Source organism: Belonocnema kinseyi, chromosome 1 (assembly GCF_010883055.1).
Source record: "Belonocnema kinseyi isolate 2016_QV_RU_SX_M_011 chromosome 1, B_treatae_v1, whole genome shotgun sequence".
In the NCBI taxonomy this organism is placed as follows: Eukaryota; Metazoa; Arthropoda; class Insecta; order Hymenoptera; family Cynipidae; genus Belonocnema; species Belonocnema kinseyi.
This window is the reverse complement of record NC_046657.1, coordinates 74,220,609-74,245,261: the sequence shown is the minus strand read 5'-3', so window position 1 is coordinate 74,245,261 and position 24,653 is coordinate 74,220,609. Positions and strand designations below refer to the sequence as shown.

At 27.5% G+C, this 24,653-nt stretch overlaps 3 protein-coding genes across 3 annotated transcripts; 2 read left to right on the top strand and 1 right to left on the bottom strand.

Moving 5' to 3' along the window:
• Positions 1–516: 516 nt before the first annotated feature.
• Positions 517–9,000, top strand: LOC117182730 (fatty-acid amide hydrolase 2-like). Its single transcript, XM_033375839.1, has 9 exons — positions 517–678; positions 2,949–3,163; positions 3,239–3,465; positions 7,402–7,731; positions 7,895–8,187; positions 8,247–8,342; positions 8,401–8,559; positions 8,631–8,813; positions 8,871–9,000. The coding sequence occupies exons 1-9, from the start codon at positions 655–657 to the stop codon at positions 8,958–8,960; spliced, it is 1,617 nt and encodes a 538-aa protein (XP_033231730.1). The 5' UTR covers positions 517–654; the 3' UTR covers positions 8,961–9,000.
• A 106-nt stretch (positions 9,001–9,106) lies between these two features.
• LOC117182752 lies at positions 9,107–10,894 on the top strand. Its single transcript, XM_033375859.1, has 3 exons — positions 9,107–9,258; positions 9,384–9,568; positions 10,575–10,894. The coding sequence occupies exons 1-3, from the start codon at positions 9,141–9,143 to the stop codon at positions 10,764–10,766; spliced, it is 495 nt and encodes a 164-aa protein (XP_033231750.1). The 5' UTR covers positions 9,107–9,140; the 3' UTR covers positions 10,767–10,894.
• On the bottom strand, positions 10,847–22,351 carry LOC117182741 (charged multivesicular body protein 1b). The gene is made up of 3 exons (XM_033375849.1): positions 22,037–22,351; positions 17,490–17,955; positions 10,847–11,395 (listed from the first exon to the last, which is right to left on the bottom strand). Exons 1-3 carry the CDS (start codon positions 22,056–22,058, stop codon positions 11,281–11,283), a joined length of 603 nt encoding a protein of 200 aa, XP_033231740.1. The 5' UTR covers positions 22,059–22,351; the 3' UTR covers positions 10,847–11,280.
• Between the last annotated feature and the right edge of the window lie 2,302 nt (positions 22,352–24,653).

The following is a 24,653-nucleotide window of genomic DNA, read 5'->3' as shown; positions in this document are numbered from 1 at the left end:
TGGAAATTCAGCTTTTTGGTTAGAAAAATAATTTTGTTTATTGAAAATTTCTTCCTTCGAGTTGATGATTGAAATATTTTGTTGAAAATTCGTCTTTTGTGGTTGATTTAAACTTTTTCGTGGAAACATAAAATATTACATGTTTCGTTCGGAAATTCTTTTTTTGTTTGTTAACAAATTTACTAGTTAGTTTAAAATGTAATTACTTTTTAAAACATGAATTTTTGTAATATACACTCGTCTAGTAAAAGTGTAGTCAAATTTAAAAAGTTTGTAACAGTGTACGCAGTGTTTATTAAAAATAAAAAAAGTAAAATGAACATTTGGTAGTTAAACACTAATAAAATACGACTTTCCGTTTGTATTTCGGGCTAACTAGTATTGGGCGTCTAGAAAAATATATAGAGCCACCTGTTTCGTCACCTATGTGACTCTTTACTTAAGTGTAAGTTTCACTGCGCAAGAGAGAAATTAAGCTTTCGCGCAGCCTGAAAAGCAGTCGAGAGCCTACTGCTGACGCCGCTATGTTGCTTTGGTATTTCCTCTGCTTTTAGTCTCGCACAAAAATAATCGTGACGGTCATGATCATTTGTCAGTGGTCAGTCAATGGCAATTAAACTTGACACTTTGGTCTAAATAAATTAAGTTGTAATCATGTGTATCAGTGTGAAGAATAAGGTGTGTGTGGATTACTTGAAATACTTGTTCCTTAGATCTGTTTATCGTCCAAAATATATAGTCACAATCACATTTTTTGTGATGATGTTGCATTTATATTAAAATTAACATATTTTACCTTTGTGCTTTTTCAATTATTTTTTCACCTGTTTTCAGTTATTTCTATTATTAATTCCCTACATTCAGCATTTAGTCATTTTTATTATTTGTAATTTTATTATAGTTATAGAAATCAATAAGCTCAAACTCGGACTCGAGTGTCTCTTTTCTTTCATTTAAAATTTAGGTAACAGAAATTCCGATTGTCAGAACTCTCCTTTCACTTTTTCTACATCCTAATCTATACCTGCACTTTGGACCTCTCGGCTTCCCGGTAACAAGCGTTGAATTCAGAAAAATGAAGAATTTGTATTCCTATGAATACGCGATTTTTCCTCCGTCTAAAAATCCCCCAACGGTAATAGAAAAAATGCAAATCCTATTCCTCTCTATCGACTTAGTAAAATTTAACGAAAGCATTTATTTAACCTATTTTTTATCATTAAATCTTTTTATAACTTATAAATTCGAAAAATATTCAAATTTATATTTATTTATATTTTGATAATTTATTTAAACGTCTTAAAAAATGCAACAAAGAAATCTATGCAAATGTGTGAATTTAAATAATTTTAACTCTAGAGAGGCAGAGTTGAATTGGTGAGAATTAAAATTTCAGAATTTACATTCCGCATGAAGGAATTGAAACAAATTATTACATATATTTTAAAAACTTATTAGAAGGAATTAAATAAAATCAAAATATGACCACTTCTGAGGAATAAAAAATATCTCTGATGCGTTACCTGTACTATTAGAAGGAATTAAATATATTGAAAACAGGTTCTCTTTGGGAGAATAGAAAACTGTGTGGCAGTCGCTATGGAAATAGAAGTGAATAAGTTTAGGAGGTATCTTATTCTTATTGTGGTATTTTAGGCAGACGGAAAAATCGCGCATTCAAAATAATAGAATTAATCTTTACTTCTGCGCTGAAATCCGAAAATATTAATTTTCTCTATTCTACCCCGTGCAGAAATTGCAAAATGTTTGCCTTATTTCCGATTTGGGCCAAATCAGGCACACCATTTTGTGGCAGTTAAATTTGGCCCCGCCTAGACCCCGGCTTAACAGCCAAGCTTGCCAGTAGATGGTGCTCCACTAATTTCGGGGACTAAAGTGGGTATGACTCCAAATCGACCAAGTTTCAATGTAAAGTGTCAAGGGTCAAAAATATTTCAATTATTATTTCTAAGAGTGACTAAATAAGTGGGAAAAAATGCCAAAAGTGAGCACAAGACGAGTGCGTAGGTATAGTATACTTCAAAATATTCCTGAATTAAGTGTTGAAGACTATAATAAGTAAATTTATTAAGAATGTTAATATGACACCTAACCTCGAAATGAAGTTATTTATTTATAAGAAAAGTATCAAAAGTAATATTTCATAAGTTGAATGTGTAAACGAATTAGATCAACATTGACGTCATAAACATATTTATTTTCACGTATTTTTAGATGATTTGATAAATCGGAATGTAAATACAACCTTCTTATTTATATTCGCTTTTGTACAAATAACTTAAAGAGCCAGTGCGATATTATAATCCACTTATTCCAAAATAACTTTCCACAATTAAGTTCAATATAGAAATTAAAACCAAAAATATATTGCAAAATACTTAAATGGTTTATCATATACAAATGCTGGCTTTTATATTGCGTGGTTTGACTTTTTCCTTTTGCTCGAAAAAAAGTGTCTGACATACTCCAATTTTTTCATATCGCGATCTGTTACATAACCTGATATTTATATTCTCAAATTTCAGTTAAGGAGGTGATATATTCGATTTTAATATTATTTTATTCAAGAATCCCTTTTAATCAAGAATAAGAAAAATAAATAAATATGGGCCCGATTGGGGCCAGGCATGGTTATCTCTGGGCGCAGCGCTTGGGCCCCGATCGGGCATCGCGTTTCATTTCGAGCCTGGCCCCATCTAGATAGCCTGATTTTGGCCAAATTCTGTCCGATCTGGCCCCGATCCTATCCAAATTGGAATTTTTCACGGGACGCTTATTGCCGCGTTAGTAATTTCCAATAAATCTTTAGATACCATGCACTCAAAACTTTAAATATCGTATTTGTATCCCTGGTATAGTATGGGAATAATCCTAGGGACATCAAATTTTATTCTGAAGACAAATTTGGTATTTTTTCTTTTTTCCAGCAAACTGTTCCAAATCCAACTCGAAGCAAGGTAGCAATGTTGAAGCAACTATTATTCGATTTTATGAAATGCATGATGATTCAGATGCACTGGCTTTACGATACAATTGTGGACTTTTGTTTTGGCCTTTATTACAACAACAAAGTAAAGAGGGTGCCACCCGTGAAAAATAAGTTGTTGCTTGAAAGTGGTGTTGCCATTGCAAATAAGATCAGGTTATTAAGATTTTTAATAATTCAACAAATTTGCATTTAATGTTTTCATTGATTAAAGTATACTTTTGATTTTAGAGAAGGGAGTGTAACAGCGGAAGAAGTAGTGCAGGCTTTTATTGATAGGTGTAAGGAAGTAAATGAGTTACTCAATGCAGTTGTTGTGGAACGTTACGAAGAAGCAATGAAGGAAGCAAGAGAGGTGGATGAATTACTGAAAACTGACGTGGATCGAGAAATGCTGAAGAATACAAAACCCTACTTGGGTGTTCCCTTCACTACAAAAGAAAGCAATGAAGCTAAAGGTTAGTCTTCTCTTGAATTAACCAGTAACATTAGATTTAATATTGAACTACCAATATTAATCTAATAGACCTTGTCATTTAAGAAAACGACATTGCGCAAGTGCGAAAAATATGTAGCACTTCCGTGTAAGTTTACGACAATTTTTCACTGAAACGTATGTGGGAATAGTAAATATTGACGAAAAAAACTACTTGGAATAATTGGAAGTTAAAAAACTTCCCACAAAAGAAATTTTTCATATACCAGGAGAAAATCCATTGAAAGAAAAAAAAGTTCGTGCGCACAAGAAGTGCTGTTTCGGAAAGTGTAAAAGTGACAGTCGGCTTAAGTTAACCCTATCCGACTCGCTGTATTTCAGCTATAAAAGTTTCGGGCCTTATTGCTATGAGTTTCTATGTGTGAAATGTCGCCACATGGCGGCGCTTCTCGCACGTGCTTCTACTTTAACATGCCGCTAAATGGGAAATTTTCTTGAAAACAATAATTTTTTAATAAAATGTAAGCCTAAAATGTTTACAAGAGTACAAAAATTCAAAGCAGTTGATTCGATTAAAAATAAGTATCAAAATTGAGTGGGCAAAGAAAAATATTGTGAAGTGCATTGCTCCAAATTGTCAATCTGGCTACCATTCGAGTCGTAATGACGGCGGAAAAATTCATTTTTTCAAAGTGCTTCAAAATTTAGTTGGTATATGTCAGAAAAAAATAATTAGGGAAGATTTTTTAGTAACAGCTGACCAGTTTGTTTGCGAGAAACATTTTCTTCCCGATGATATTGTCTGGAAAAGGGGAGTGAAGGATCCTACTAGAAATGTTATAACATCAGTATGTATAAACTATAACCAATATATTTATAATACTTTATTCGAATAAAATTTAAAAAATGAATTAAGAGATACAATTTTCAATTTTGATTGCTTTAATTGCAAAATTCCAAATTTTAACCTAAAAATAGCTGTCTTTCCACGGCTGTGGCTGTTCCTCATCTGGCGATTATATTTCTTCTTCACTTAAATTCCTTTTCGTTCAGGAGGATTTTTTGCTTCAAAAATTATGAAGCATTTAAAAATAAAGATAAATAAAATTTTTACATCTGGTCTTCTGATATTATATTGCCGTGGAAATCATTATAGACCTATAATGATTTTCCTAAAATTTTTTCGCAATTACAGGTATAATGATTGGAATAATTATAGAAAAAATGTAGAAAAATATTTATGTTAATTAATAATATTAAAATCATTATTGCAAGAATGTTATTAATTTATATAATTATTTCACTATATTTTTTCCTATAATTAATCGAATAATTATTCTTATTATTAGTTAAAAAATTGCAAAAATTATAGTAATTTCATTATAGGAAAATAATTATGGACCTATAATGATTTTTCTATACTTGCACTTTTTCCTAAAGGATAGCCGAAAGATCTATATACTCGTACTTTTTTCTTATTTAATTATTTGCTCATTACTTTTATTTCCAACCCACCCTCACCCTCCCCGCAGCCCCCCAAATATGACCTATAAAAAACTACATTTTTACGTATCATTGTTACTTTAGTAATTCCCGTTGCCTTTTTTATACAAACAATTATTAATGGACAATTTGAATATTTCTCATGGCTTTTTAAACAATTTTCAATCGTTTAAAGAAATATAAATTATTTAAACAATTATTTGTTTTTAAAAAATGTAAAAAATAATTGTATTTTCTGATTGAAATGTAATTATTTATCATTTCTTGGAGTATTACATTTTTCTAAAAATATTATGTAATTATTTAAACAATTATTTATTATCTTTTTTCAACATTACTAAAGATTGAGCCAGAGATATCAACTTTAATTTCAAATTAATATGCTATGCCACGTTTTGTTGAATAATTACATAATTTTGATACATTTCTCTTAGTGTTTAATAAATTTCTATTTGTTTAAACAATATTTATTTGCTCAACCAGTTCTTTTTCACTAACTAAAAAAATGAAATAAAATAGAACACATACAATTATTTTTCGGACTGTATATTGTACAGAAAGAATACGTTAACCACTTTTCAATTGTTTAAACAAATATAATAATAAATAAATAGAAATTTGTTAAACATTAGAAGAAATGTCTCAAAATTATATAAATATTCTACAAAAAGTAGCACAGGATACCAATTTGAAAAAAGTGGATATTTCTGGCTCAATTTTTAGGAATTCTGAAAATAAAAAATAAATAATTGTTTAAATAATAACATTTTTTTTTAAATTCATTTTTCCAAACAATGATAAAATATTCATTGCAATCAGAACATACGATTATTTTTTCATTTTTTGGAAGTAAATAATTGTTTGAATAATTCACATTTGTTTAAAGAATTAAGTAATGTTTAAAAGTCATGGTGAATGTTTAAATTGTCCATTAGTAATTAAATGTATGAAAAATACGACAGTAATTTCTAAAAAGTGCCAATAATACGTAAAAATGAAGTTTTTGGATTTTTGGGGCTGCGTGGAGGGTGGGGGGGGGGGGGATAAAAGTTATTAGAATGGTTTTATTTCTTAGAAACTCCTCTTTAATCCCTAAAAATTTCGGTACATTTCGATAAAACCGTTATTTTGTAACAGCAAACCAACCAAAAACTTTAATTTTTTCTGCCTAATAAAAACATGACACCTTTTATTTATATATCTTATTATTCTTACGATTCGATTTAATTAAAACATACATTAAGCGATTCAAAATACCCGGGCTGGTCATTGCAAATGCGCAACATTTTATATATATATCATTATGTCATTTAGAAACACAAAAATGTATATTTTACCATTTTATATATTTAATTAATTCCCTTCTTCAACAAATTGTGAATAAGCCTAATTTATAAACAAAATTCGATGTATTTTAAACAATTTAGGGTAATTATTAGTCTATAAAATTAAATCAATTGCACTTATTTGTGAAAATTACTTAAATTGAGATATAATTATTTCGCAGTTTATTTTACTCTATCCATTCTTGTATGCATGTAACTAACACTCTATAAAAATCTGTACTAATGAAAATAATGAATTTTGGAATTGAATCATCTTTAAACTTGCTAAATGTTTATATTTTTATGTTTTTTATACTTTTTCCGTTGGATTTCATGTTGAAGTAGGGCCAGTTGCGAGAAGCGCCGCCATACGGCGAAATTTCGCACATAGAAACTCTTAGCAATAAGGTCCGGCCATCTTTTTTAGAGTCGGATAGGGGTGGTGCAAGTGCTACTTGGAATGTACTTATTATATTTTCAAAACCCTGTTTAATGTTTCGAAAGGGTGACATTCTCGATGATTCACTTAAAACGCATATCCTAAATTGCGCGAAATGCAGCTTTATAGAAACACTGTTTTCCACTGTTGAGACTTTATGATTATACGCGATGTCAGCGTAACCTGCATTCCAAATACCTGTCAATAAGTTGCTGCTTTTTCCCTTTGGTACATTGTTTTCTGCATTTTAACCACCTTTATAACTGACAAATGTTTTTTTGACCGTTTTATGCAATAATTAAGCACCTGGCACATCATTTTCATTCACTTTTACATTAAAATTGGGTGCGATAGTGTATATTTTACCAAAAATATGTCCAAAATTTTTTAATGCGTGCTAAGTGTCATGCCGGCGCCTAAGCTTCCGCTCTTAAATGAAAAGCACTATTTTGGACAACAGTCTGACCATGTACTAAAGATTGGCAAAACTGATCTACGCGTATACATTTTTTAAGTTAAGTTTATGTTTTAAGTTTAAGTCGTCTTCTTAAATTAACATATTTGCTTAAAAGAATGAAGTTAGCCTTTGCTTTTGTCATCAACATTTTTTATTCAGCATGGGTAAATAAATATATATTACATTATACAAATACATATATTATATATTACAATAAAATATTGGAACCCGTAGATATGAAGCACACAATGGGGATGACATGCAGGCAAGAACACTGTTCAACCGAGGATGCAACAGTAGTCGGATATCTGAAAAAAGCAGGTGGTATCATTATAGCCAAGACGAACATTCCAGAAATGAATTTGTGGATTGAGTCTAGAAACAATGTTTATGGGCAAACCAACAATCCCTATGACACGACTCGGGCAGTTGGTGGAAGTAGTGGAGGTGAGGGTGCGATTCTTGCCGCTTGTGGTAGTGCCATTTCTATCGGCAGCGACATTGGAGGTTCCATCAGAATACCTGCATTCTACAATGGAGTATTCGGACACAAACCTAGTGAAGGTACAAAATAATAATATTATTAGGTAATAGATCTATGAGTGTTCACTATAAGATGTCACGCTCCCTTTAAAGGAACATTACCCGGAAAACAAAAATCCATTAACTTTCTTTTAAAGGGTTCAGTTCTTTTTTCCTGGATACTAATCTCTGGTGACCTCTCTAGGAACAACACCAATCAAAGGTGTTGGTTTGAGATCAGAAGACTACGGAAACACTATGGTGGCCGTTGGTCCCATGTGCAAAAAAGCAGAAGATCTGGAACCACTTCTCAGAGTCTTTGTTGGCGATAATATCACCAAATTGAAGCTGGACACACCTGTGGATCTGCAGAACTTGAAAATCTTCTACCAAGTTTCCTCGGGGGATATTAGGTCGAGTCAAGTGAGCAAGGTGATGAGGTCGACTTTGATGAAGGCCGTGCGACATTTCGGAGAAATTACTGGATCTGCGACCAAGGTAACCAATCGATTAGCAAAGGCTTCTTTCTAAGGGATTATAATTCTATTACCTTACAGATTAAAATGCCAGGGTCAGAGTACAGTTACCGACTTTGGAGGTATTGGATGACCCAGGAAGAAGGAGATTTCAAGCATCTTATAACAAACAAAAAGGTAAAAATTACAAATTGAGTGAGTGGTAAATAGCAGCCTAATCTTTTTTCTTATTCAGGGCGTTACAACTGCAACTGCGGAAATATGCAAACTAGTCAGCTTCAAGTCAGAATTAACCTTGGCTGCAATCCTCAAGTTGATAGATATGGACTTGCTGCCTCAGGAAAATGGAGATTGGGCACGATACTTCACCTCTAATCTGACAAAATACCTAGTGGTAATTAGCATACTCTAAATATTAGGTTGGGTATGAAAGAAAAAAAATAATGAAAAAAAAAAACGTTTCAGGATAAGCTGGGCGATAATGGAGTTCTCCTTTATCCCTCGAGTCCAACGTCTGTTCCTTATCACTACGCTTCATACTTCAACCCCTTCAATTTTGGCTACTGGTGTCTTTTTAATGCTCTCAGGCTTCCAGTGTGCCAAGTTCCGATGGGGTTGGACAGTAATGGATTACCAGTTGGAATTCAGGTACTGCAAAAAAAAAATAATTAATTAAGCTAAATTAATAAAAATTAAAATTTTCAGGTCATCGCTGCTCCTTACAATGATCATCTTTGTCTTGCTGTTGCAAGCGAACTGGAAAGAGCGTTCGGCGGATGGGTCCCTCCATCTTAATTTCTTGTTTTTTACACTCCATAAATGCACTACATTCCAGGATTGAATTGATTCGAATCTTTTGAATTTGAAGCTTATTAAAAAACAACGATTGTGACCCTCTGAAGTTGTTTCACAAATCTGACATTTTTCCCACTTTTTAGAAAACCTTTAAGATAAATTGCAAGTTCCCATAAAAAAATGTCGGGAAGGTCAGGATATTCGAATTATGAGGGGAACTGGGACAAACCGATTTTTCAAGACCGACGGACGCATTTCATGAACATCAGTGACTCAATCGCTCAACGGCTACAAACAGGTTAAATTTTTTGTTCAAAAATCAACTAAACCTTGATTTTTTGTATCATTATTTCTGTAATAAAGATGTTGCTGTTTAATTTATGTATAGAATAGTGTTTTTTCTTCATTAAATACTATTCCTAGGCACCGTGGATGACGAGCGGCTGAAAAATCATGACCTGAATTGGATTGAAAAGTTAGCAGAAATTGACCAGAAACACACGGTTGAAAAAAATCTTGACATGGAGGAAATTGAACGACGTATCCAGTCTCTTGAAGCTTACACTACTGGGGGCATTGTTACAACTTGCCCTGCTGATAAGAGAAAGGTTCTACATTATATTGAGTTTTTGAGTTATTTGTAAAGTTTTCTTTCTCACTGACAAGAAAAAATCGCGAGATATGCGTCGCTGATTCGACTGGGGCTTCGTAGGGTGAAAGTACATAAAAATCCATTAGGTGCCTATTTTTTCTTTCGATCCGATAGGCCTTAGGTTCCGAGATAGGAACCATCTAATGGATTTTAATGTAATTTCACTATGTATAGCCCAAGTCGAATCGGCGACGCACATCTCGTGAGATATGTATCGCTGATCCGACTGAGACTTCATAGGGTAAGGGGTCATTCAATATTTACGTAAGGACGATTTTAGCTATTTTACCCCCCCCCTCCCCCATTTAAAGACAAATAATATTTCTTGGACTCCCCCTCCCCCTTCTTACGTAAGATTTTAACCAGTTTTCCTTCATGCTTAAATGTCTTTACAAGAGAGGAGATTTTGAAAACTTAATATAAAATAAAAAAATTTTGAATAAGAATATGCAAGTGAAATTGTACATTAAAAATGAAAAAATGGTCATGTAGAGATTTGTTAAACCCCCCTCTCCATTGGGACCCTTACGTAAATAAAGAATGGTCCGCATTAGGTGCGTATTTTTTCTTTCGATCTGACAAGCCATAGGTTCTGAGATATCGACCAGCTAAATGATTAGTATGTAATTTTACCCTCTAAAGTCCCAGTTGAATCCGCGACGCATATCTCACAAGATGTGCGTCGCGGATTCACTTGCAATTGAACAGGGTAAAAGTAGATGCAAATCCATCAAGTGCGTATGTTTTCTTTCGATCCGATGGGCCTTAGGTTCCGAGGTATCAACCATCCAATGGATTTTCATCTAATCCCAGTCAAGTCGGCGACGCACATCTCAAGAGATGTGCGTCGCCAATATCGAGCGCCTACTGAATTTTCATTCAATTTCACTCTGTAAAGCCCAAGTCGAATCTGCGACGCACATCTTCGCGAGCTAACCTTATAATTTCTGGATTATTCAAAGATTATCGAGTGCTACACGCAACTGAAGGGCGACACATTAAAGTGTGAATCACTAGTGAAAGATTTCATAGGATGCATCGACGATTTGTTGTACAAAGCGACGCGCATTGATGAAAGATCTTCAATAAACGTTACCTGTCCCCGAAAAATGACCTACAGGGAAAAATTCGAGAAAAGCTGTCTAAACAAATAAGAAATTGTAAAGAAAGATCAAATTAAATGTACCAGTATAAGTTATGATAATTTTTTTTAAATGAGAAGCTCCACCTGGTATCAACACCTTCAAAATATATTTAAAATTATTTACATGAATAAAAGTACAATACAGTAAAAGCGATTTGGGTCGAACATTTACAACTCCGTGTTATTATATATAATATATGTATATTAGCAAATTACAATCTACATTTGCGACGCATATTACACTCCGAATCGGTTACATCGAAGCTCTTTAAGAGCATAAATTTATTAATTTTTTTAAACTGAATATTTTTCGTTTCGCGTAACATATTTTTCGCATTACTCTTATTCATTTCTTCGCAGATTTTCGTTCCTTTGCGACGCACATTATTCATAAATGAACTTATTCCATTTTTGAAGCGTGCGAATATCTAGAGTGCACTTTCAGCTTCAGAGTGCGACATTTTGTAGACAACTTTTCATAAAACTAATATAATACACGTAATATGTAAGGATTTTTTTTAAGGTTACTCTCTGAGGCGAGCCAATCGCTGAGTGAGTTCATCCTGTTCTTGAGAAACCACAGTCGAGGTTCCTATACTGCTCAATTGACCCGCAGGCAGTTCCATATTGAGTTCGAGTCTGAAAAATTGTTTAAACATTTACGAAGTTTTTTTTGTCTTTTTTTCTGGAAAAAAAATTCCCTGTAAATTTCAGGGTTACTCCAGCTTTTTTATCATGCGGATAATAAAATTATAAAATTATATACATATAAAATGAGATAATAATATAATCATTTTTTGGACTTTTCTCTAGTTTTGATGAATTTTCAACCGAAAATTTTAATTTTCAAACAGAAAAATTAATTTTCTTAAAAAAAAAAAATTATGAACCAAAAGGCAGAATTTTCAACAAATCACATGAATTTTCTAGTAAACAGTTGAATTTTCAAATAAAAAAGATAAACTTTTTAAAAAATAGCTAAATTTTGAACTGAAAACTGAACTTAACGCAGAAAAAATTCAACCAAAGTGAGGAACTTTTAACTAGAAAGAAAAAAATTTCAAGCAAATAGTTGAATTTTAAACTAAAATGGTCAATTTACAACCAAAAATTAAATAATTAAAAAAGATCAATTTTTAAATAAAAATAGACTCGTTAAATTTCAAGTAAAAAAATTAATTTTCGACTTAAATTATAAACTTTAAATTAAAACAGAATTTTTTGTTAAATGTTTTTATTTTCATCTAGAGAAATATGTATTAGGTAAAAAAAAAAATAATTTTGAAAGAAATAGTTAAATTTTCAATCAAAGAAATAAAATTTCAACCAAAATGATTCACTTTCTACAAAAAAAGAATTATTTTTAACAAAATACATGAATTTTTAACCGAGTATTTTAATTTTTAATGAAATTTTCCACCAAAAAGGTTAATTTTTTACGAAAATTAAAGAATTTTTTATTTTAAAATATCAATTTTGAACAAAAAATATAATAGTTTAATTTTCAGTCAGAGAAACAAGTTTCTTAACAAATAAAATTGAAAAACAATACTTTAAAATTTAATCAAAAATTAATTTTACATCAGAAAGATTAAATTTTTATAGACAAAAAAATCGAGTACAAAATTAGTTGAATTTTTAATCAAAAAAATTAATTTTCATTTGCAAACAAATAATTTTCAACCAAAGAAATGAAATTTTATGCTAAAATACAATAAATTTTAACAAAATACACGACTTTTCAACCAAATATTTCCATTTTTAAAATTTCAACTAAAAAATATAGATTTTTAACCAAAAATAGAATAGGTCAATTTTCGATTAGAAAAATAAGTTTAAAAAATAAATAAAACAAAATTTCAACAAAATAGTTAAAATTTCAATAAAAACAATTAATTTTATACCAGAAAAATTAAGAATTTATAAACAAAAAATCTAGTAGATTTTTTTAACAAAATACATGAATTTTCAACCAAATATTTTAATTTTTATTGGAATTTTCAACCTGATAGTTGAATTTTCAAACAAAAAAGTTCATTTTCTACCAAGAAAAGACAAATTTTTAACAAAATGGATGAATTTTCAACGAAAAAAGATAGATTTTTATTTAAAAAATAGATTATGTAGTTTACTTTGCAACCAAAAAGTTTAATTTTCTACCAAAATTGATAAATTTTTAACTAAACAAATGAATTTTCTACCAAAAAGGTTAAATATCTTTATAAAAAAAATTCGGCTAAAAATTCAAATAAATTTTTAGTAAAATAAATAAATTTCCAATTAAAAAAAAAAATAATTTTCAATCTAAGAAATAAAATTTCTACTAAAATTATTAATTTGCTGTCAAAATAGAATTTTTTTTAACAAAATAAAAATGAATTTTCCTTTAAATATTTTAATTTTTAATGGAATTTTCAACGTAATAGTTTAATTTTTAACGAAATTTTAATTTTCTACAAACGAGATTAATTAAAAAACAAAACATTAATTCTAAACCAAATATTCGTTTTTAAATCGAATTTTCAACATATTTGAATTTTCAATCAGAAAGGTTTATTTTCTAGAAAAATTGATAAATTTTTAACAAAAAATTATACATTTTCCACAAAAAATTGAATAGGTCCATTTTCAGTTACAGTTTTAATAAAAAAAATTAATTTTCAATATGAAAAGCTCATTTTCAACAAATAAATTAAATTTCTACCAAAAAGTTAAATTTTCTACCAATATTGATGATTTTTCAACTAAAAAATATAAATTTTCACCAAAAAATAGAATTGTTTAATTTTTCAGTTAGAAAAATAAGTTCCTTGACAAATAAAAAACAAAATTTCTGATTAAAAAAAAAAATATTTTATACCAGAAATATTGAATTTTTATAACGAAAAATTTTAAGAACAAATTGAGTTTAATTTTTAGTTAAGAAAATTAATTTTCAAATTAAAAATAATAATTTTCAATGAAAGAAATAAAATTTGAACCAAAAAGATTAATTTTCTGTCAAAATAGTATAATTTTTAACAAAATACATCAATTTTCATCTAAATATTTTAATTTTCAATGGAATTTTCAACGAAAAAGGTAAATTTTCTATAAAAATTAATTCATTTTTTACTCAAAAATATCATTTAAAAAAAAGTTTAATTTTCAGTCAGATAAATAAATTCCATATATCAAATAAAAAAATTAATTTTCCACCAAAAAAATTAAATTTTGATATACAATAAAAAATCGAGTAAAAAATTGGTTTAATTTTTAATAAAACAAATAAATTTTCAGTAAGAAAAAGACTAATTTTCAACGAAAAAAATGAAATTTCTTACAAAAAAATTAATTTTCTGGCAATATATAAAAATTTTGAACAATTTTTTAATTTACTTTTAATGGAATTTTTAACCAAAAGGGTTAATTTTGTACCAAAATTGACGAATTTTAAACTAAGAAACATCAATTCTCCAAACAAACAAAAACATGTTTTAAATATACATATTAATAATTAATTTAAAAAAAAATCGAGAAAAAATGTAGTTAAGTTTTCAGCCAAACAAACTAATTTTTAACCAAAAAAACTAATTGTAAACAAATAAAATTTAAACAAACATAATTAATTTTCGACTAAAAAAACGTTCTAAATACCATGTAAATTCTAGATTCTAAAACATTCCAAAATATTCTGGAAACTTAAAACCGTTCTAGAAATTTTAAAAATGTTCTAGAAATTTAAAAACCAATCTAGAATTTTTTTAATATTCTAGAAATATAAAAAATGTCCCAGAATTTGCAGAGTATCCTTCAAAATCAAATTCCATTCACACTCTAGCACAAAAAAATGCAAATATTTTTCTTGAAAAACCAAATTACCCAGCTGCATTTGCAACGTGTTTCATAAATAATTTGGCGGTAAAATATTCAATAAAAAAATGGAATAGTTAAATTTTCACTTGAAAAAAAATTTCAATCAAAAATGAAACGAATTTTTTAACAAGATATTTTAAGCTGAATTTCGAACCAAAAAACGTTCTAAATTTCACAGAAATTCCAGATTCTAAAACATTCTATAATATTCTAGAAATTAAAAAAGTTTTAGAATTTTAAAAAACGTTTCCAGAAATTAAGACCCGTTCTATAAATTTAACAAAACGTTCTAGAATTTGCAGAGTCTGGAATTTTGCAGATTCCATTCAGAAGTTCCCTAAAATTTTCCAAATAAAAGAAAATTCAATATTTCAAAACACTCTAGCAAAAAAAAATGCAAATAATTTATCTTTAAAAAAAGAAATTACCCAGCTTCGTTCGCAACTTGTTGCATAAATGACTCGACAGTTAAATTTTCAATAAAAAATGGAAAAGTGAAATTTTCACTTGAGAAAATAAATAAATTTAAATAAAAAATAAAAAGAATTGTTAAACAGGATAGTTTAAGCTGAATTTGAAATATTTCCAGAATAATTCCAGAATATTCTAGAAAATTTAAAAAAAGGTTCAAAAATTAAAAAAAAAGTTTTTGAGATACAAAAAGCGTTCTAAAAATTCAAAAAAAAAATCCTATAAATTTAAAGAACGTTCCAGAATTTTTAAAAAGTTCTGGAATTAAAAAAAAAACGTTGTAGAAATATAAAACACATTCTAGAAATTTAAAAAAACGTTCTAGAAATTTAAAAAAAGTTATAGAATTTTAAAAACGTTCCAGAATTTAAAAAAACGTTCTAGAAATATAAGAAACGTTCTAGAATTTGTAGTGTTTCATTCAAAAATCCAATTCCATTCAGCAATTCCCTAAAATTGTCCATATAAAAGAAAATTCAAACTTCCAGAACACTCTGACACAAAAAAAATGGAAATAATTTTTCTGTAAAAAAAAAAAAACCCAAATTACCCAGCTTCGTCCGCAACTTGCTGCATAAGCGAGTCGACAGTTAAATTTTCAATAAAAAATGGAAAAGTGAAATTTTCACTTGAGAAAATAAATAAATTTAAATAAAAAATAAAAAGAATTGTTAAACAGGATAGTTTAAGCTGAATTTGAAACCAAAGAAGTTTCAAATACCCCGGAATTTCCAGATTCAAAAACATTCCAGAATATTCTAGAAAATTTAAAAAAAGGTTCTAAAATTAAAAAAAAAGTTTTTGAGATACAAAAAGCGTTCTAGAAATTAAAAAAAAATCCTAGAAATTTAAAGAACGTTCCAGAATTTTTTAAAATTTCTGGAATTAAAAAAAAACGTTGTAGAAATATAAAACACATTCTAGAAATTAAAAAAAACGTTCTAGAAATTTAAAAAAAGTTCTAGAATTCGAAAAAATGTTCCAGAAATATAAGAAACGTTCTAGAATTTGCAGAGTATCATTCAAAAATCCAATTCCATTCAGGAATTCCCTACTAAATTGTCCATATAAAAGAAAATTCAAACTTCCAAAACACTCTGGCACAAAAAAAAATGGAAAAAATGTTTCTCTAACAAAAAAAAAACCCCCATATTACCCAGCTTCGTCTGCAACTTGCTGCATAAGCGACTCTACAGTTAAATTTTCAATAAAAAATTGAAAAGTGAAATTTTCACTTGAGAAAATAAATAAATTTAAATAGAAAAAAAAACGAATTGTTAAACAGGATAGTTTAAGCTGAATTTGAAACCAAAGAAGTTTTAAATACCCCGTAAATTTCAGACTTGAAAACTTTCCAGAATATTCTAGAAAATTTAAAAGAAGGTTCTAGATTTTCGAAAAAAGTTTTAGAGATACAAAAAGCGTTCTAGAAATTAAAAAAAAATCCTAGAAATTTAAAAAACGTTCCAGAATTTTAAAAAAGTTCTAGAATTAAAAAAAACGTTGTAGAAATATAAAACACATTCTAGAAATTTAAAAAAAAAACGTTTTTGAATTTTTTTGTAAAAGTTATAGAATTTTAATAACGTTCTAGAATTTGAAAAAATGCTCCAGAAATATAAGAAACGTTCTAGAATTTGCAGAGTATCATTCAAAAATCCAATTACATTCAGGAATTCCCTACTAAATTGTCCATATAAAAGAAAATTCAAACTTCCAGAACACTCTGGCACAAAAAAAAATGGAAAAAATTTTTCTCTATCAAAAAAGACCCCCCAAATTACCCAGCTTCGTCCGCAACTTGCTGCATAAGCGACTCGACAGTTAAATTTTCAATAAAAAATGGAAAAGTGAAATTTTCACTTGAGAAAATAAATAAATTTAAATAAAAAATAAAAAGAATTTTTAAACAGGATAGTTTAAGCGGAATTTGAAACCAAAGAAGTTTTAAATACCCCGTAAATTCCAGATTCGAAAACATTCCAGAATATTCTAGAAAATTTAAAAAAAGGTTCTAAAATTAAAAAAAAATTTTTGAGATACAAAAAGCGTTCTAGAAATTAAAAAAAAAATCCTAGAAATTTAAAGAACGTTTCAGAATTTTTAAAAAGTTCTAGAATTTAAAAAAAACGTTGTAGAAATATAAAATACATTCTAGAAATTAAAAAAAAACGTTCTAGAAATTTCAAAAAAGTTATAGAATTTTAAAAACGTTCTAGAATTTGAAAAAATGTTCCAGAAATATAAGAAACGTTCTAGAATTTGCAGAGTATCATTCAAAAATCCAATTCCATTCAGGAATTCCCTACTGAATTGTCCATATAAAAGAAAATTCAAACTTCCAGAACACTCTGACACAAAAAAAAATGGAAATAATTTTTCTGTAAAAAAAAAAAACCCAAATTACCCAGCTTCGTCCGCAACTTGTTGCATAAGCGAGTCGACATCGTTCTGCGGGACATTCGTGGTCGTCGTTTGCGACATCGCATTTTCCATATACGAACTCTGGACGTCCAGATCCTCGAATTGACTCTCGAATTTGTCCATAAGTCCCGAAATTTTTTCCAGATTCATCGACTTCATGGCGGCGTCCATGGCTTTTACGACGCCGGCCATCGACTGGGTCACTTTTCGAGTTGTGAGAGCAGTCTGAACTCGACTCGCGACCGCGTCCACCCTGGCACTCATTCGCAGATAATTCAGCGCCTGATTTTTTTGCCTAATTGCATTTTCTGCGTGGATTCGCGCCCCCTCCATATTCCCCTTTTGTATGGCCTTTTTCACTTTCGCCTTTTCCGTCTTTTCCTCTTTCTCGCACTTTTTCGAATTTCGCTCAAGTTCCTTCACGGCAAACTTGAGGTTGAACAAATTTTCTGTCGAGGGAGTCAAGGAATATATATATTTTTTTCATAAATTAGAGACGCCTACTAGAATATTTCTAGTGAAAGTTACAGAATAGTCTAGAACTTTGTTAAATATTCAAAATAGTCTTTGAAACAATGCAGAAAATAGTTACATTTGATTGAAAATTTAATAGTTTTGTCCAAATTTTATTTTGTTTGCTCAAAATCTTATTTCTCCATCTTGATTTTAAACTATTCGATTTTTATGTGCAAAATGTATCTTTTTTAGTTGAAAATTTATCAATTTTGGTAGAAAATTAACCTAAAAGGATGAAAATTAATGTATTTTGTTCAAAGTTATTGATTTTTCGGTAGAAATCTAATTTCTTAACTTAAAATTTAAATGATTTTTTAGTCGACAGTTTTTTTTTTTGTTATGTACATTTAAAGAGTCCCGCAAAAAAACGGGTAAAATTGCTTTTTCATTTTTTTGAACTGGATTTTCGAAAATTAAGGTTTGTTATCTACAGCTATTTTTTAGAAAAATATTGCTAAAATATATTCTGGAATATTTTAGAATGTTCTAGAGTATTCCGTAAGTTTTAATCGAAATGTTCTAGAATTATGTAGAATAATTTCAATTCCAGTTGAATTTTCAACCAAAAAAATTTCTACCATATGAGATGCATTTTTAGTCAAAAAAATGTATTTTAATCAAAAAAGTTGAATTTTCAGTCAGAAAGATTAATTCTTAACAAAATAAATAAAATTACCAAAATAGAATTTTCAAGAAAAAAAGCTGAATTTTCAATCAAGAAAGATCTTTCAATCAATAACATTCTGGAACGTTTTAGAATGTTCTAGAGTATTCCGTAATTTTTAATCCAAATGTTCTAGAATTATGTAGAATAATTTCAATTCCAATTGAATTTTCAACCAAAAAAATTTCTACCATATGAGATGCATTTTTAGTCAAAAAAATGTATTTTAATCAAAAAAGTTGAATTTTCAGTCAGGATGATTAATTTTTAACAAAATAAATAAAATTACCAAAATAGAATTTTCAAGAAAAAAAGCTGAATTTTTAATCAAGAAAGATCTTTCAATCAATAAAGACAAAAAAATCATCGAAATTGTTGAGTCTTCAAGTCATGGTGGCGAATTTTGAAAAAAAAAGTTGAATTAAGATTGATAAATTTTTCAACAAAAATGGAATAGTTATATTTTCAGCAACAAAAAAATTAATTTTCAACAAGACAAGAAATTTCAATAAAATTAGCAACCTAATATTTGAATCCCAAGCAAAAAAGATTCATTTTCTACCAAAAATTAAGACATTTTCTTTTAATTAAGTTAAATTTTCAGTTAAAAACAATTAATTTTCAATTTCAACAAAAAAGTTAATTTTCTGTCAAAATAGAATAATTTCTAACAAAATACATGCATTTTCAAACAAATATTTTTATTTTTAATGAAATTTCCAACATAAAAAAATAGAATAATTTTATTTCAAGTTAGAGAAATAATTTTTTTTTTTTTTTTGAGCAAGTGAAATAAAATTTCAACACTCTAGAATTTAACTCAAATTAAACCGCAATAAGTTGCTAAAAATTTTAAGTCAAAATATTGCATTTTCAATATGACTGAAGAATTTTTAACCAAGTTTTTCAATTTTCAATTTAAAATATTAAATTTCTACCAAGAAAAAAAAGCGATTTTTTTTTTAAATCCATGAATTTCAAAGGAAATACTTGAATATTGAATTAAAAACGAATAGTTTTAAATTTTGAACCAAAGGAATTAAATTTAAAATTAAACTACTTATTTTTTAATTAATTTTATTTTAAAAATTTAACTATTTGGTACAATATTGACTTTTTTTTATATTGAAAACTAATATTTTTGGGTGGAAAATTCAATTCTTTTGTAAATAATTCTTCTTTTTGGTTGAAAATTAAAAATTAATTGGCTAAAAATGCATCTTTTTTGGTCGAAAATTCAACTATTTTGTTGAAAATTATTTCTTGTTTTTGGTAAAAATTCATATTTTTATTGCCGATTTATCTCTAGTAAAAAATTTAACTATTTTGTTAAAAAATGAGTTAAACTTTGTATTGAAATTAAATGTTGTTAACTGCAAATTTAACTATTCTATTTTTTGGTTAAAAATTTTTCATTTTTAGTTTAAAACTCAACTATTTGATTAAAAATTCAATTACAAATTTTAATATTTTGTTAAAAATTACTTATTTTTTGTAGAAAATTAATCATTTTGTTTGGAATTTCCTCTCTTGAGTTGAAAATGAGTTATTTTTAAAAATTAATTTATGTTTTTAACTACAAATTTAACTATTCTACTTTTTTTCTAACATTTTTTAAAGAATTTTAAAGCTAATAAGTTAAAAGTTAATTAATTTGGTGAAAAAGTGAACAAGTTTTGTGGAAAATAATATTTTTTTAAAATCATTTTTGATAGAAAATTGATCTCTTCAGTCAAAAATTAACTTATTTTGACAGAAAATGCATATTTCTTGTTGTAAATACAACCTCTTTTTTTCAAAAATTCTTTTCAGTTAAAATAATTAATTTTTAATAAAAAAAAAAACATATTTTCAACTAAAGAAGCAAATTTCAGTCAAAACGATTATTCCCCCCTCCCCAAAAACTTAATTTTTAAAAATGCATCAATTTTCAGCCAAATAGTGGAATTTTTTAATAAATCTGAATTTTCAACTAAAAAATATCAGTTTTTACCCAAAAACAGAAAAATTCGATTTTTAGAAAAATACGACTTTTTAACAAGACCAAAAAAAATTTTAATAAAATAGTCTAATTTTCAAACAAAAATATGAATTTTCCAAACCAAAAAGTAAAATTTTCAATTAAAAAAAAAAAAAATGTTGACAAAAGATGAAATATATTTTTCAACACAAAAAAAAACAACAATTTTTTAACAAAATCGTCAAATTTACAACCAAAGAGATCAATTATCAAGAAAAAATAGAAAAATTAAACTTTTAGTTAAAAAAATTAATTTTAAAAAAAGATTGTTTAACAAAATACATAAATTTTCAAAAAAAAGTGGATCTTGAACGAAAAAAGTACGTTTTAATCCCAAAACAAAACTAATTTTCAAACAAAGATATGAATTTTCCAACCAAAAAGGCAAATTAAAAAAAAAATTAAGCCAATTTTCAACCAAAGATATGAATATTCCAACCAAAAATGCGAAACATTCATCCAAAAATGATCAATTTTCAAAGTTTTTATTTCATTTTTATTCAAAATTCGGAATTTTTAACTTTTAACAGAGTACTTTTATTTTTAATACAAATTGTGAATTTTTAAATTAAATTAAACGCAAAAAAGAAGCATTTTGAATAAATTTCTACAAAAAAAAAACGAATTTTTTTAAATAAAAAATATAATTTTTCAACCCAAAATTAAACAAAAATATTAATTTTGAACTGAAAAAGATAATTTTCAACCAAATATTTTTTCCAGAATTCCAGAAGAAAGTTAATTTTGTACCAAATAATTAAATTTTCAACCCAAAAATATTATTCTTCAATAAAAAAAGCTAATTTTGCACCAAATGTGTAAATTTTTAAACAAATAGTTTAATTTTAAATCAAATAGTTGGATTTTTAATCAAATTTTTTTATTTTTATATCAAATTCTTGAATTATCAACGAAAAATATGAAATTTCCAAAATTCGTTTGATTTTTCTACCAAATATTTTAATTCTCAAAAAAAATAATAATAATTTTCAACCTGCAATTTACAAAATATGAAGCTACATTTTTATAGTATTAATAGTTAAAAACATTAATTTTCATCCAAGAAAGATTAATTTTTCGCTAAATAGTTTTGAATTTTTAAACAAAAAGATTAATTATCTACAAAAGAGTTGAATTTTCAACCCGAACAAAAAATTAATTGTCTCAAATTGGTCTTTTTTGTACGGAAATGACAAGACCTTGAAAAATGTCAACATAACTGAACTACCTGTCATAATTTTTTCAATTTCGACCTATTTGTCGATTCCTAAACACACTTTTTCACATGGATATGGTAGAAAAAAATTACAAAATTGCAGAAAAAGGATACTCTCCATTTGTGAGACAGACATTGCTGATTGTTCGGCCCCCGTTGTGTCAAAATAATAAATAATCTTCAAGACGAAAAAATTCCTCCTTTTGTTGCACCAGTTTCTAGGTTAGAAACTTCTTCGACGATTTTCCGTTCTAAATTTGATCACGGCAGGATAAATTTTTTGTATGCGAAAGCCACTCTTTTGTTATTCAAATAAAATTGAGATTTTATGGAAAAATGGAAACAATTGAGGAGATCTGCCAGATGATTTTTATTTATGAATCACTTGACGTTTCTCGGAAACAAGTGATCCTAATTCGGCTCAACAACTGCACTGCGCATGCGTTGCATCGATAGCCTCATTGGCTCTAAATGAAGCACTTTTTTAAAAACATTTTACATGTGTATCAATTTTTTAAATAAAAAATAATCATTGTGAAAATAATAAGCATTAGTTTTTGCATAAAAAAATAGTAATTTGGAGTGTTAGATGAAATAATTATTTGATCGAAGGCTTTACAAATACGTTATTGATTTTAATTTAAAAAGAAGGAATTCCTTTTTTTTATCAATGTAAATATTAAATCATTCATAATATTTTTTTTTACCTTATGATTATTATATATTTTGAAGATTTGCATATTTAATCATTTCAAATAAGCGCGCGATCAACATCCAATGAAACTGCTAGACCGACGCATACGCAGTGCGTTTATAGATTTTAATTTAATTTGCGCATTGGCGCGCTTATTTGAAATAATGAAATGTACAAATCAATCATTTATAACCAGTCATTTGTAATCTTCATTTAAAAATAATTATTTGATCAAAAAATTGACTTATAGAGTGAATGAGAAAAGATGTATTTTAAATTTGAAATTATTCTTTATATCCTTATGAGTTTATAATTGTTATTTGTTGCAAACCACTGATTTTTATATTTATTCATTTGAAAACTAATTTTTTCTATATAAATACATTTGGAAATTAGTTTTTATTTTTTAGGAACTATGTAATGAAATAATAAAATTATTATTATTATTTATTACTAAGATATTACAAAAAAAACTTTTATCCTTAAATTTGGTGTCATTGTTTTCCCATAAGCACTTAATGAAGTGAGGTTAGCTGCCGATGAAGTGAAAATGCCAAATTAGGTATTTTAGGTTTGGTTGGAGAAATTTTCGGAAAAAAATAATTTTTCAACATAAATGTATTCGGATATGTTCTATTTTTTAAATCTGTTCAAATAAATAATAAAATCGATACTTTTTTGTACCGATTTTATTATTTAACTTAATAGATTCAGGAAAATAAAAAATAATGTCCAAATCCACTTATTGTGAAAAAACTTTTTTCTACGTTTATTATTAAAAATGAGTTTTGTCCGATGCAATCGGTATTATTGCTTGGCCCTCGGCATGCAAACAGCTTGCCAGATGACGCCACACCTTGAAATAAATAATTAGGATGATCGGATAAAAAACACAACGAGGCCAGGGCACTTTGCTAATCGGGCAAGATCAGTTTTCTTCGCTAAGGTGGGCTTCGCACGCCAAATAACATAGCTGGCATTTGGCGCGATTTTTGAAACTCATAAATTGTTTTTCTTTTTTCTATATCCATTGTTTAATTTTATTACATTTCTGAAATAACAGTCTAATGAAAGTACTAGAATTAAAAAATACTATTTCTCAAATAATTTACAACTTGAAACTTTAATAAAAATAGCTTTATTTATCAGCAACTCAGGTGATGATTTTAACTTTAATTAAAAAATTTTCGTAGAAAAAAATTGAACCATAATTCAACAGAAAATCAAATAAGCAGAAACGTTTCAATTAAAGTTGTTTCAGTTACTCCATTTTGTATTATCTAAATTAAAATAATAATTTTTGTAAAACTAAAGATTTGTACGAGCGGTTAATTTTTGCTTCTATTAAAAGCTTCTTTTTACATCTTGATACTACACTATGCATATTATAACTTCAATTTTTTCTATGTTTTTCGAGCTAAATATTGAATGCCTCGATCAAAAATATTTTTTAGCAATATTTGAAATCATGATTTTGGGTTAAAATACTTACTTTTTCAAAAAAAAAGTTCCTAAATGAAACTATTTGCAATAGTTTGTTCAAAATGTTTCCTTATTTTTAGTTAAAAATTAATTTCTTTCGTTGAAAATTGACCTATTTAAAAACAATCTTTCTCTAGAATATTATTATTTTTGTTTGTAAATTCAGCTATGGTTAAAAATGTAACACTTTTATCGCTATTTTTTTTTTTTAATTAATTTTTTTTAGTTAAAAATTAATTTTTAAATGAAAATTTATTGTTTTAGTTGAAAATTCATTTCTATAGTTAACAATTTAACTTTTTTTATTAAAATTTTTTTTTAGTTCAAAGTTATTTTTGTTTATGATAATTTAATTATTATATTTCCTGTTGAAATTCTTTTTCAGTTGTAAATTCATTTCTTTCCCTGAAAATTGATTTACTTTTATGAAAACTCAAATTTTAATCTAAAAAATTTAACTATTCCATTTGTGGTCAAAAATTAAATTTTTTATTTGAACATTCATTTCTATAGTTGAAAATTTAACATTTATGTTGAAAAATTAACTATTTAAGT